The sequence below is a fragment of the Equus przewalskii genome, chromosome 13, assembly GCF_037783145.1.
Source record: "Equus przewalskii isolate Varuska chromosome 13, EquPr2, whole genome shotgun sequence".
NCBI classification, from domain to species: Eukaryota; Metazoa; Chordata; class Mammalia; order Perissodactyla; family Equidae; genus Equus; species Equus przewalskii.
The window spans coordinates 88,171,654-88,186,127 of NC_091843.1; the positions used below are offsets into that span (position 1 = coordinate 88,171,654).

Consider the following 14,474-nt stretch of genomic DNA (forward strand, 5'->3'; position numbering starts at 1 on the left):
ACACCCTTGTGATCCCAACCCATGAAAATGGCTACTCCTACCTCCCTGCTTTGTACCTCTGTTGTTTTAGGGTCTAACGGTACTTTTTCACCAGTCATTTATATTATATACGTGTCTGGCCCTCTCTACAGACTGTAGGGTCCTGGAGGACAAGGACTTCTTCATCTTACAGTCCTCCCCAATGTCTTACATGTAACTGATGTTCAGATGGTTTGAATAGTCATGACTTGTCTTTTAAATAATTTATTTACTTGTTACTAAAAGTGCTTTTAATTTTTTTTTTTTTGGCTAAAACTTTCAACAATTTTTCTATGCACGTATTAGAATCTCTTGTTCTCTATAGGCTTGCTTTTCTTACAATAATACTCCCCAAAGGTAAGTTTCCCAAGCTGGGAATTTGCACAGATTGTTCCTTCAGTATCTACAGGAAAGTGCCCAGCATCGAGCTTGGCACACACTGTTGAAGAACAAAGATCACAATCTGTTATTCTGAACAAGCCCCATTGCAGATTTTCCTGAGGAGCCTCCACTTTTCTTTAACCTTCTGTGTTTTTTTCTCATCTCCTTCACTACCTTACAAACTCACTGATGGTGGGGATTGAGTCTTAACTCTTTCTTCTTGCCCAGTGATTTCATCTGTGGATGCTCAGTGTGTTGAGTGATTGTTGTTTCCAGGTTAGGATGTGGTTACACTTATGTATATATCTAGAAAACATTTTATTTTCCTAGAAATATCAAGGAAAAAAACCTAAAGTTGCTTCTACTCTTTTATAGTGTTTGTGCAGAATGTCATCAGATGAGAAAGGCTCACTTCCAGTTGTGCCAAATGACCCCGACCCAGGCAGTTCTGTTTCTTCAGATCTTCAGGTAGGAAGACATGTCTAAGTTTGTTGTGACTTATGTGTTTTAAACAGGTGATAATATGAGAGAAAATGAAGAGTACATTTTTCATTCACTCAAGCCATTTACATTAATATTTATAATGTGTATGTAATATATATCAACTTATCGTAATATCAAACTTTAGGAATCATTTTAAAAACCTTGGGAAATAGCTTACATTGTTTTAACCTTTCAGAAAATAATCGTGAACTCTTCAAACACTCTTGTACAAAGGCTTCAAGCAACACAATGAAAGGAGAAGCTGAAAATCTCAAGAAACTCTTTTTCTTGAAAAGAGTTGTAGCTGTCTCTTTGTAGCCATCTCTTATGAATGTTGCTTTCACTTTAATGCAAATTAGTACAATATCAAAACCTCCAAAGTTCTGGGGCCCCAGATGCCCTAGTGTTCTGCTCAAGGTTCTAGTCCCTGTTGCCACAACATTCGGCACATTCTGCTGCCCAGGACCTGGACAGTGACAGATAAATTGACTATAGAAGGTGTAGTTTTTACATGAACTGTTTTAAATCTCTTTTGTTTATAAGTTTTTGTCATCACAAATATGGATTCAGATTTCTAGAGTAGATTTTAATTGAGAAAATACTGACGTGGTATATCTTGAGTTTTATAGTTATATCACTTAAGAGGGAAAAAGTTGGACGTGATGTTTATGCCTAAGTAGAGTAACTTGTTATTGGCACTGTATATGAGAAAAGCTTTAGGAAAATATTTTATGAAACGGATGTGTTCCTTTAATTGAAATTACAGATTTAGAAATTGGGAAGCTATTGGAAAAATATCTGTGAAGATTTGCTAGGATAAAAGTACAGTCATGCGTTGCTTAACGATGGGGATACATTCTGAGAAATGCATTGGTAGGCGATTTTGTCGTTGTGTGACCATGATAGAATGCACTCTCACAAACCTAAATGGTACAGCCTGCTACACACCTAGGCTGTATGGTACTAATCTTATGGGACCACTGGCATGTATACAGTCTGTCATTGACTGAAACCTGTTGTACAGCACATGACTGTGCTGGAATTGTGGCAGAGATGTTTCATCCTGGTCTTCCCTTTGGATGGTACCTCTCCCGCTTAGAGCTCTTTTTAGGTGACAGTGCTTTCCTACACCCTTCATCTCTGCCTTGTCCAAACTTCCTCATGAGAGAACTGATCAACTCATTTATACTTATGATATTGTGATTTATAGGAAGAAATACGTATTTGGTCTTCATCCCTGTTTCTGGCACATAGCTCCTAAAACTATTGGAATTGTCCAAGTGATAAGAGTGATAAAGGTCTTGTTAAGTTAATAAGGTGACTTTTGGACCTAAGGATGGGGGCTGGTTGTGAGAGGAGCCAACCCCGTGAATGGAGGGTTGGAACTTTCAGTCTCACCCCTGACCTCTGAGAAGGGGAGGGGCTGGAGATTGAGTTCAATCACCAGTGGCCAATGACTTATCAATTGTGTCTATGTAATTGGGCCTCCATAAAAACCCAAAGTGAGAGTTCAGAGAACTTCTAGGTTAGTGACCGTGTGGAGGTGCTGGGCAAGTGGTATGCTAGGAGAGGGCGTGGAAGCTCCATGCCCCTTCCCCATGCCTTGCCCTGTGCATCTCTTCAAGCTGGCTGTTCCTGAGTTAGATCCTTTTATAATTAAGTGATGATCTGGTAAACACAATGTTTCTCTTAGTTCTGTGTCCTGCTCTAGCAAATAATCAGCCCAAGGAGAGGGGGTCGTGGGAACCTCTGATTTATAGCCAGTCAGTCAGAAGCACAGGTGACAACTTGGACTTGCACTTGGCATCTGGAGTTGGAAGCGGGGTCAGTCCTGTGGGACTGAGCCCTTGACCTGTGGGATCTGATGCTGTCTCCGGTGAATAGTGTCAGAATTGAGTTGGACTGTAGGACGCCCAGCCAGTGTCTGAGAATTGCTTGTTGATTGTGGGGGGAAAAAACCCACACAGTGTAATTTTGGGGTCTAGAACCCTTTAATACTAGATTGTAAACATCCTATAAGACCTCAAGTTTTCATTTTGTCAGGAGACAAAGCTTTACATCAGAAGAATAAATCTTTCAAGTAGAATTTAAGAGGGAGGGGTAAGAATCTTTTAGACATGCCAGAAATCATTTTGTGTTATTGGTTCCTTGTTTAGAGTGTCAGTCCAACAGAGATTCTGTTTATTAGTGACCCTCAATTTACCACCCTACTGTTTCTTGACTACAGTTGAAAACCTGCCCATATTACATTACTGGAAACGTTTCATAATATAAATACCGCAAATAATATATACTTTTACATATACAGTAAATATGTAAAACTAAACATTTGATACAAAAGCCCCTCATAAATCAATGTTCCTCTTAAGGGAGTTTTCATTACTGTCTCAGTTATGTGAGTGCTCCATAAAACTGTCGATTATAAATGCTGAAGGATGGGCAGCATCCATGGTGCCTTTCACTGATAACTTCCTCTCAGCACAACTCCAAACTGTCGGCCAGTTGCCCTCCTGACCTCCCTTGCTATGTATGGGTTCAGCTATGTTTTACGATCACATCAGCCCAGCTATTGTGGGTGAGGGTGCAAAATTACAAGTTTTTGTTTCTATTCTAGGATCTTGTTTGCCTTAAGACAGGCTGTCTTTGACAGTTAAATAAGACAATATTACTTATTTTGATCATTAACTAAAAATCACCCATTTGAGGGCCGGCCTGGTGGTATAGTGGTTAAGTTTCCACACTCCACTTTGGTGGCCAGGGGTTCACGGGTTCGGATCCTGGGCGCAGAACTAGCACTGCTCGTCAAGCCACACTATGGCAGCATCCCACATAAAATAGAGGAAGATTGGCAACAGATGTTAGCTAAGGGCCAATCTTCCTCACTCTCCCCCCCCCCCAAAAAAAACGCCCTTTTGGCCTATATCTGCATATATGAAACTAAAATCGTTGTTTAAATAACTGATTTTTAAAATCTTTCCTTAAAATGTATATATATACATTGTATACTATTATTATATACCTAGTGATCACCCCTTTAACTCATAGTAATTGTTGTGGGAACTTTGAAATATATATTCGCATCTTTTTTCCTTTTCAGAAGTCAGACTAGGGAAGCTACAGTAAAACCGCTGACCTCTACTTCCCCTCCATTCCTACAGGGACGCTTTATTTCTGTGGTACTAACTGAGCCAAGCTGACTTGGCTAACTATAGTTGTAATTGCCACCAGAGGAGAAGCGAAGGAGGATAAAGTTGCTAAAGAGTTGATTGACCTCAAAATACAAATAAAAGATAGCCACTATATTAGTCTTCTGCTGTCATAACAAAATACCATAGACAGGGTGGCTTAAGCAACAGAAATTTATTTTCTTGGAGTTCTGGATGTGAGAAGTACCACATCAAGGTCTGACAGGGTTGGTGTCTGGTGAGCACTCTCTTCCTGCCTTGCAGATGGCCACCTTCTCGTGGCCTTTCCTCAGTGCACGTGCGCAGGGCAAGAGCGAGCGCACTCTCTGTTGTCTCTTCTTATAAGATTACTAATCCTGTTGGATCATGGCCCTACTCTTATGACCTCATTTAACCTTTTTATTTAATCACTTCCTTAGAGGCCCAATCTCCAAATACAGCTACACTGGGGGTTAGGGCTTCAACATAGGACTTTTGGGGGAACACAAACATTCAGTCCATAACAGCCACACTCTTACACGTTCTGTGCCAAAATCAAGTTTGCTTTGGCTCTTTGGGAAGTATAAGAGGGTGATGTTTTGACTGCTTTGGCAGGAACCAAATAAGAGTGGTTTAAGTGAGTGACAAAATTTTTTTTCTGTCTCATAAAAATTTGAGTTGGGGGGCTGGCCCCATGGCCGAGTGGTTAAGTTCGCGTGCTCCGCTGCAGGCGGCCCAGTGTTTCGTTAGTTCGAATCCTGGGCGCGGACATGGCACTGCTCATCAGACCACGCTGAGGCAGCGTCCCACATGCCACAACTAGAAGAACCCACAACGAAGAATACACAACTATGTACTGGGGGGCTTTGGGGAGAAAAAGGAAAAAATAAAATCTTTAAAAAAAAAAAAAAATCTGAGTTGGTACATAGTCTTGTGGCCATCTGAGGACCCAGTCTCTTCTCTGTTGCTCTGCCATGCCCTAGGGTGCTGACCATGATTGCATTGTCAGGTTTTGGCTTACTGCCACCTCTAGCCCATGGGAGGAGCTGACTAGGAAACAAGCAGCTTCCTTTTTAAGGACTTGTACACATCATTTCCATTCAGATCCCATAGACCAGGTCTCTTGGCTGCACCTGCTGCAAGGGAGGCTGAGAAATGTCGCTGGGTGGCCATTTGCCCAGGTCAAACCCTGGAGTTTTATTAACTTAAAGAAATAAAGGAAATAGATGCTGCTGGACTCTTAGCCGTCTCTACCATAGGTAGTTATTGTACTTGAAATTGTATACATTTTGCTAGTTAGCTTATTAGGACTGACTCATACATTCAGGTTTATAGGAACCAGTGAAATATCTTGTGTATGGCCTCAATTTATCAGACTGTTTGGGAATTTCCTTTTATTGTAAAAACTGGAAAACTGATATGGTTCAGGAAGTGTATTTTTAAAATTAAAACATATTTAAATCTCTTTAAAGAATTACAGTCATTTTTGTCAACATAAAAATTAAATGTATCTCTGATATTCTAAATGATTTTTTTCTAATAAGAGCCTTCTACCTCAGTGGTAACCATTATGTGAAATACTAACTTTTATTTCCTATCAGGAAATGTAAGTTTAAAACCCAGACATGTTTATTGTTGTGAAGGGTACATCACTGACAAAGGAGTTGCCTGTAGCAACATGAAAGGGAGTCTGATGATTGAGCTGTCTAAAGGTTCTCTCTGTGGAATATCTCTCTCTGTTTCTCTTCTGTCATTAGCCTTAATATGTGTAAAAGTCTGTATTTGCTATAACTAACATTTACAGTATATAAGTAATCTATGTTAAACATGTGAAGGTTGAAACTGAAACCAAGTCACTCTTTTACATTTAATTATGCTAAAGACAAGCAGTTTTCAAAGATCTACAAGCATAAACCCTTTTTTCAAACAATTTTACTTCAAATTCCAGTATAAAAAGATTAAAGCAGTACTATGTTGTGTAAATTTATTTCATAAATTCAAATTTGTGACATTTGCTTCTCACAAAGGCAGTTAGCAAAAAGGATGAAGCCACCTTGATAAACGTGCATGTGCACTTGGGGGGTGATGGAAGAGCAGTGCAGGTATTTATAAGGCTAGATGTCCAATTTGCTTCTGTATTTTGCTTGGATTACATAATATCAGGAAAATTCTGATTCTCAGCATAAGTAGTTGAAAATGGTAGCTTTTTAATAGCATATCTTATCTTCAGTTTAAGTGACCCAAAGCATAAAAAAGAATAGATAGAAAATTTTTGATTCACTGTTGAATCACCAACAAAATCAATCGCATTTTCAAACTCTTTATCATAGATGTAAAATTCACACAAGATGCTCTCAAAAGACTCAAACTTAGAATAAGTGCTAAAACTCTTTGTACTATGATAAGCATAGCACAAAGTCGTTTGCTATTGCACAGCTCATCACTCTTGTGTCCTAAGGAGGTACTGGCCCCAGCAGATGTGCATGAGTTTGAGTGGTTTGTAGTTTATGTGGCCCACATGTGTTATAGTTGTCTGCTCACTTGTACAGTTTATATGAGCAGATGTGTACAGGTGTGAATTTAAAACAAAAAATAAACTTGTGCAGAGCTACATCCCTCCAATCTATGACATGGTTATAAAAATTTGACATATGTACATCAATAGCAGGAACAGTTTTATTCCAACCAACACAAAATTTAAGAGAATGACATCAGCATCATGGCAGAGTGAGCTTATCACTTAGACTTTCCCCACTAAGATGCAATGGAAAGGACATTCATAAACCAACAGAGGACATTCGCATAACACAATAAACATCTGAGAGACCCACACAGCCATACATCTGAAGGTGCAGGAGCTGGACCCCTGGGAGGAAGTAGAAGGAGGTAAGGGGATCTCATCTCCCTCCCCCACAGCAATCTAGGGCACAGAACTGCATGTGGCTCTGTGAGATGAGTGGGGACAGGCAGCTCTCTTCAGGAACACCTTCACTCTCCAAGCTGCCTCCCAGCCATGGGAAAGCCCCACACAGAGGAGGCCAAGGAATTGCAGGGGTGTCTTCGTCAAGCCAGCTCCCCAGGAGATCAGCTAGCAAGGGCATAGCGGGAACGCCCCCGGGATTGCACACATGAAACAACGCGCCCCTCCACACACCCCGCACACCAGCTCGGCCAGAGCAAGGGATCCCCACCAGAGCTCATACACATACATTTGTAAAGCAGCAGCAGGGAGTGGGCAATAGCAGATGTGCTGTGTCACCATAGATTCCAAAGGACAGGCACAGACACCAGGGATCATGGTGGGCTCAAATACACAGTTCATTCTCCCCTGCCCCCACCATGGTGGCAGGTGGAATCTGTGACCAGATACTTCCACCATGTGAAGGCATAAATCCACCCCAGGAAATAGTATGAAAATGTGTTTTAATACTCCAGACCAGAAGGAAAAATGACAAGCACCTAGAAATCAATCCTGAAGGCACAGCAATTTGCAATCTAAATGACAGAGAATTCAAAATAGCCATCATAAAAAAAACTCAATGAGTTACAAGAAAATTCAGGAATGCAGTTCAATGAAATTAGGAACAAAATTAATGAATGGAGGGAATTCTTTACAAAAGAGATTGAAACTAAAGAAAAACCCATCAGAAATGTTGGAGATGAAAAACACAATGAATGAGATAAAGAAAAATCTGGAGTCCCTGAATAACAGAGCTGATATTATGGAGGACAGAATTAGCAGCTTTGAGGACAGAAATATAGAAATGCTTCAGATGGAAGAGGAGAGACAACTAAGACCAAAAAGAAATGAAGAAATTCTCTGAGAAATATCCAACTCAATAGGAAATGCAACATAAGGATCATAGGTATTCCAGAGGGAGAAGAGAAGGAGAAAGGAACAGAGAGCTTGTTCGAAGAAATAATAGCTGAGAACTTCCCAAACCTTAGAAAAGAGCTAGATTTACAAGTAAAAGAAGCTAACAGAACTGCTAATTATATCAATGTAAAAAGGCCTTCTCCAAGGCATATTTAGTAAAACTGGCAAAAAATGACAGGGAAAAAATATTAAGGGCAGCAAGGCAGAAGAAAATAACATACAAAGGAACCCCTATCAGGCTTTCAACAGATTTCTCAGCAGAAACCTTGCAGGCCAGAGGAGAGTGGAATGATATGTTCAAAATTCTGGAAGACAAAAACTTTCAGCCAAGAATACTCTATCCAGTGAAACTATCCTTCAGATACAATGGAGAAATAAAAACTTCCCCAGATAAACAAAAGCTGAGGGAGTTCATCACCACAAGATCCCCCCCCCAACCCCCGCTACAAGAAATGACCAAGAAGGCCCTCGTATCTGAAAAAAGAAAAGGGTTTACAAAGCCTTGAGCTCTATCTTTAATGTTATAATTGTTTGCTAACCTGTCCTGATAGAGAGCTGCAATTTTCTCGTTTTGTCTGCCTGTTTATCTACCTTTGTGCAGTCTTTGAACCACAGTTCAGAAGCTCAGAGCAGGGGCTGGTGTCTCTGCCCGCCTGCAGGCAGCTGCCCGTGGAGGGAGGGCTCTTCTGTGCCGCAGGTGCTGATTGGCTTTAGGGAACGACTCTGGGTGATCTTTGTGTTACCTTCGTTAAGTCCACATGCTGAAGGAATCTGGATACCAAGGCACCATCCCTAGAAGAGATTGGGGTTGGTATATTTGTTGAATTTTTTTTTAAGAATTTTACTTACCACAACAGAGTAAGTAAATGATGATGAATGAAAAACATAAATCACAAGTCCGCATCCCCACTACCTGGGAACACCGCTGTGAGAACTGAAGTGGAGGACATCTTTGGCTCTGCCTCTGTGGTTCTTTTGCCTGAGTGCTCGTTGTGACAGTGATGTAATACATGTTTATTATTGGCTTCTCGTAGGAGGAGTATGAAGAATTGCTTCGCTATGCTATAGTGACTCCAAATATTGAATCAAGTGTTTCACAGCCGTCTCATTCTAAGGGAGAAGTGGTGCCAGATGGTAGAATTCCTCCTGTAATTGATGATATTCTCGATAATCAAGGTTATGTATATTTTTCAAGATATCTCTTAATTTAAGATGTTATTGAGCTTATCAATTCTGTTGACTTATGATTGTGGAAATCTTCTCCAGTGATTCTTTCCAGTCAATGGTGTGTATTGCTATCATCTGGGGGGAGTTTTTACATTTTATTTTGTTATTCTTGGCTCTTATATGACAGCTGAATTTTTATTTGAACTTAGTTTGACTATTACTTTTATGAAAAGTGATTAAGCATCTTGTAGCAACAGCATGTCTCTTAGTGGAGTTGTACCTCTGTACTTGTTCCAGTGGTTATCTGCCAGGATTATCTTGGAAATGAAATGCCAAAGCCCCCAGATGAAAGATGGCCCATGGGTAGTCCTTAGAACCCCGTAAGTTTATGAACCATGTGCTCGGACTTTGGCAGTGGTATTTATATGGGCGTGGAGGACCATTGGGATGATCACCACAAAGGTGAATCCATCTTTGGACCATTTCAGTGACAGAATTGAGAACTAATACAAACCGGGATGTATGTTGATAGATGAGTGAAAAGTGGAGAAAGGAGGATAAAGCTCCTTTTACCTGTTTGTTCTTTATTCAGTAAAGTATAAGATCTCAAACAGCTCACTCTAAATAAGTATTCTTTCAAAGGACACAGAAAGCCCTCCTAAAATAGGCAGTTATTAATGATAGGCATAACTCCAAGGATTCCTCCTTGAAGGCCCATGACAAAGCCTACTCAGAGTGAGCAAGCTCCTGGGTTTTTGGTAAGCCATAGTCCTAGTGTCTGTGGTCCCTCTCCCTCTGTAGACATGGAGTTTTCATTGCTCCTCAATGTTCAGCCTGCTGCACTGGATCGACAAATAGGACCAGAACCTTAAAATATCTATATTTATTCTACCACTGAAATATTCCCTCACTGAGTATTTTCTACCCAAATTTTCTTGATCTTCAAGAGATATGACCCTTGGATTTATTTGTTCTACATCAGTGATCTTGACCATGTTTTGATTACACCAGTACGTCAACATGCAGTTCCTGCTGAGCAAACCCAGAGTGCTGCCTGCCCTCTTACAAGTGTAGACAGGCCATGAGTGTGTTAGCCCTCCACCCCTGCCCTGAAGGTAGTCCCTGACAGCTTGCTTCCTTTTCCCTTGGCTACAGTACTGCTGTACTGTTTTTCCCACTGACTCCGCACCAGAATTCCTTCCTGGCCCCACCTTTCCAGCCTTCAAGGTAACCACTTGGGATCTAAGACCCTGCTCTTTTCTAACATGTAAAGTATTTATTTGTTTATGTTCTGCCTTTTCCAAAAAGGATTTGAGATCTAAGCCTGCAATATGCAGTGAATTTAGATATCTTGATTCACATGTAGGCTTGGTTAGAATGGACCATGTAAATTTATCATCACATTCTCTTTATTCTTGGGGTTGCCATTGCTTAGGATGAGTAGCGTGTGTCGAAGTTGGCAAAGTAAGTATAAGCCTCTGACACACCATTCTTGTGAGGTCTTTCCTAGTTTCCTTTTCACCACCATATATTGACTAAAGTTCCTGAGGTGAAAGTAGGGAAGTCCCTGTTTTGGGGGAACCAGTGTCGCTTTAGTTTGATTGCAGCTAATGAAAGGCATCAGACCCCTGGAAATATCCAAAGGTGTGAGATAGCGTAGTGTTTTCTAAGTTCTGATGTCGTTTGTCCACTTCTTCTGTTAGTGTGAACTGAACGCTGTAGTGGACTGAATTCTCTTTCATCCGTATTTGTTGAGTGAAATTGAGCTTGCTAATGAGACGATAAGCCCTTTTCTAGTCTCAGATTTTTTTCTTGCTTCTCGTTCTTCATCTTAGTTTTCCTGTGTTCCCAGCATGTTGTTTTTGCTTGCTCTAAACTCTTACTTGTGTACTGCTACTTCCTTGAATTAGGAATGTATGATTAGGCATTTAAGAGGAATTTGGTTTAATTCATAAAAAACTTCTTTCTTTTCAGCAGGAAATAGCTCTGTAGTAAGAGAAACAAGGATGGAAGTTGGAAAAGGATGTGACTTCAATATATCAAGTCATTCAAAAACAGATGGTATGACTTTACCTTAGCTTGTTTTTATTCAAAATCTCTCTAAGATGTTACTGAGCTTATTCAGGCTGTTGGCTTCTGATGGTGAGCATCTTCTCCAGGGGTTCTTCTCAGTCAGTGGCGTGGATCACTGTCACCTGGGGACTTTTCACATCTTCTTGTTATTCTTGGCTCTTATATTACAGCTGGAGTTTTATTTGAACTTTCTTTGACTATTATAAAAAGTCATAAAGTTAAAACAACACTGTAGCAAATGCATGTCTCTTAGTGGAGTCGCGCCTCTGTACTTGTTCCAGTGGTTGTATGCCAAAATGACCTTCAAAACGAGATGCCCAAGCCTAGCATTTTGCAGTCTGATGAACATTGTCTATGTAGTAAGAGGAATAATTTCAGCATATTACTTATTGGCAATATTTAAAATGCTATTGTTTCTAATTTATTAAGAATATTTAAAATAGTACAATTAAGACTAATACAAATTAATGTATTGTAGTGTGTAGCATCCTTAAAACTGCTAGGTTAGAGAGCAAATATTTTAAAAGATTTAATGGGATGTCAGATAATTTGGCCAATTTAGATTTTTTCATAAAACAATGCCATATTTCCCAACTTTCAGGCATTTGTGTACCAACTTAATGGTTTTTGTCCTATCTTTAATACTACCTGTTCTATCAAGGAAAATTTATACCTGTCATTACTGATTATAGCATAAAATTAATATACACTTATTACAAATAGAAAGCAATGGTAAAAATAAATGCAGTTATTTTTGTATTTTATATGTAAAATATAAAGTTATATATATATAAAGTGTATTTATATATAATTTAAATGAAGTTATTAAATTTTGGTTAAATGCTGTTGGTGGTGTGTTCTGCTTTCCTTGTTGAAAGGAGAGATTAGCAAGGGTTACAGTTCTTGAAAGCGCGCTAGCTCCAGACTGGAACTTCTTTGACGTGGAACGCCTTTCTTACTGTGTGATTCTCTGTCATTTAGTGTGCGGGCCATTTCAGCCACCACGTAAGACATGCCACTCTCCTTTAGCTTCCTCCCTTGTAAATGAAAATCTTGGGCAGTGTAGTTTCTGAAGGGCCTTCCAAGTTTTCAGTGATATGATTCTGTTTTTTTAAGGTGAATGTATATTTTTAAAAAATATAGAGCCTATTGCTTTTCCATGAGTGTAGGTCTAGTTGGTAAAATCTATAAAAGAGAATAATATTCGTGTACTTTGTCATTCTGCCTTATTCTTTGGGTTCCTTGACCACCTTCAGAACGTGGAGATAGTGTTTCATAGTGTGAGCAGCCTGAGCAGTTTGTTGATAGATTTGTTATACAAAATACATATATTTGAGAATGATTTTCCCTTTTGCAAAGAATTCTTAAAAGATCTGCTTTCAAGTAACAAGTCCTATGGTAGGTTTATCTTTGATTCATTCAGTGAGGAAGAGAGGAAAGCCCTTCAATCTTGGTTATCAGGACACTTGTAACAAAAGTGAGAAACGTGAAAAATGATGATTTATAGTCTCTATTCCAACATACATGTCATAAAATAGTAACTCTTCCTATTTTGTACTTTTTAAAGATAGATCCCAGTCCTCTTCCTGGCTGTGGGTCTCCCCCATCCCCTTTCCCACCCATCTTCGCGTCCCCCAGGCACAGGGGCAGGGCTGGGAGTTAGGTATATGTATACACACATAGAGAGAGAGGTATATATTTCTCACCGAGGTGTTCAAGGCTAACAGGGTGCCTTACAACTGAGTATCTGAGAAACTAAATTGCTGGTCTCTTCCTACTTATAGTATTGCTTTTTAGCAGTGTTAAAACTCCTCCCCGTGTTTTACATAAGGTAATAGTGACCTATATACAACCATCTGACCTTGGTCAATTACTTAACTGTTTTTGAACCTCAGTTTCCTTAACAGTAAAATGGAGAGGATAATAGCTGTTTCTTAGGGTAGCATGGATTATAAGAGCTAATCTGTAGGAAGTTTTTATTACAGGAACATAGAAAGCACCTAGTAAATGTTAATATGATGAAGTGGGTGTTAATACTTTCAGCTCAGGCTGGACCTGGCTGCACAGAGCATCGTTATTTGGGATAGAGGTCATTTGTGGGAGGAGAGAGGTGTGGGAGTCATCTCATGCTGGTCAGTCCTACATCAGTGACAATATTGAAATGAAAAATAGCCAGATTAAGTACACTGAAAGGTCATTTCTCTGCATTTTTGTCGGCCTCCATAGGTAGCTGATATCTTCTAGCCTTCTAATATGACTCCTTACTGATTTGGGTTCTTTTCAATTTGGTTTGACCGCTACTACTTTTCTTTTATTCTAGGATTGTCACCAGTGTCATCACCAAGGAAGCCTTCTCACCCGGTCATGGACTTTTTCAGTTCTAATCTTTTAGGCGATTCTTCCTCACCAAGGTCTACTTCTAGTCCTGCAGATGTCCATGAAATAGTTGTGAGCGATTTTCTTATTTCAGATGAAAATCTCGAGAAGATGGAAAATGTACTTGATCTTTGGAGTTCAGGTCTTAAGGTATTACAGTTGTTCAGTTACACTTGTTTAATATGTAGTGTAACAGTTTTGCTCTCGATTCCACCATTTATTCTTCTTTTCTTTTAATTAAAAGGTTAAAAAACACAAAAATCTTTGGTTTCCCAAGATCAGTCCAGCATCTTAAATCTGTGCTTCTCCTTCTTTAATGTCCGTACGAATCGCCTGGGGGTCCTGTTAACTTGCGGCTCCTTAGTCAGTTGTTTGGGCCAGGGTCCGAGGTGGTGCACTTGCAACAAGCTCCCAGGTGATGCTACTGGTTCAGAGACACACTTTGAATAGCAAGACTTTAAATAGTTGCTGGAACAGCTCTGCGTCTTCCACTGAATTTCTCAGGTGTTTTGAAAGGTTCGGCGTGTGTGAGTGAGACACCTGTTGACCCTTTACAATGTCACAGCTGTGACAAATGGAAATGTCTCCTTTTATATGAAACTTAAGAGCCAATTTTAATAACGTGTATTCATTTTATAGGCACTCTAACAGCAACCACAATATATACCTGATAAATTTATAAAAATTGATTTTTAGTTTGGTGATATTAGTGGCCTCTAAGTAAAACAAAGAATTATGGAAATGGCAAGTTTTTTGCTATTTAAAAAAATAATGGAGAAAATGAAAGTTTTTCTCAAACATAGTTTGAGAAGACTAAGCTCAATATTCACATACATGGAGAAATTATGGTCATGAGATTTCTGTGACATTTATATTTCTCTGTTATTTGGAACCTTAAATTCTAGAAGTAATCTTTTAGTATAATTTCTGTCATT

The 14,474-nt window shown here is 39.5% G+C and overlaps 1 protein-coding gene across 3 annotated transcripts in view; it reads left to right on the forward strand.

Moving 5' to 3' along the window:
- The window catches only part of POC5 (POC5 centriolar protein), a 33,682-nt gene that overhangs the window by 3,834 nt on the left and 15,374 nt on the right, over positions 1–14,474 (forward strand). Inside the window, exons 2-5 of one of the 3 annotated variants that reach the window (XM_008538342.2) lie at positions 775–867; positions 8,958–9,099; positions 11,065–11,151; positions 13,484–13,689. In XM_008538342.2, coding sequence (XP_008536564.1) covers positions 787–867; positions 8,958–9,099; positions 11,065–11,151; positions 13,484–13,689 — 516 coding nt within the window. In that variant the 5' untranslated portion in view covers positions 775–786. Of the gene's footprint in view, positions 1–774; positions 868–8,957; positions 9,100–10,059; positions 10,172–11,064; positions 11,152–13,483; positions 13,690–14,474 lie in introns of those variants that run through there. The other 2 variants (XM_008538343.2, XM_008538344.2) reach the window with 2 other exon arrangements.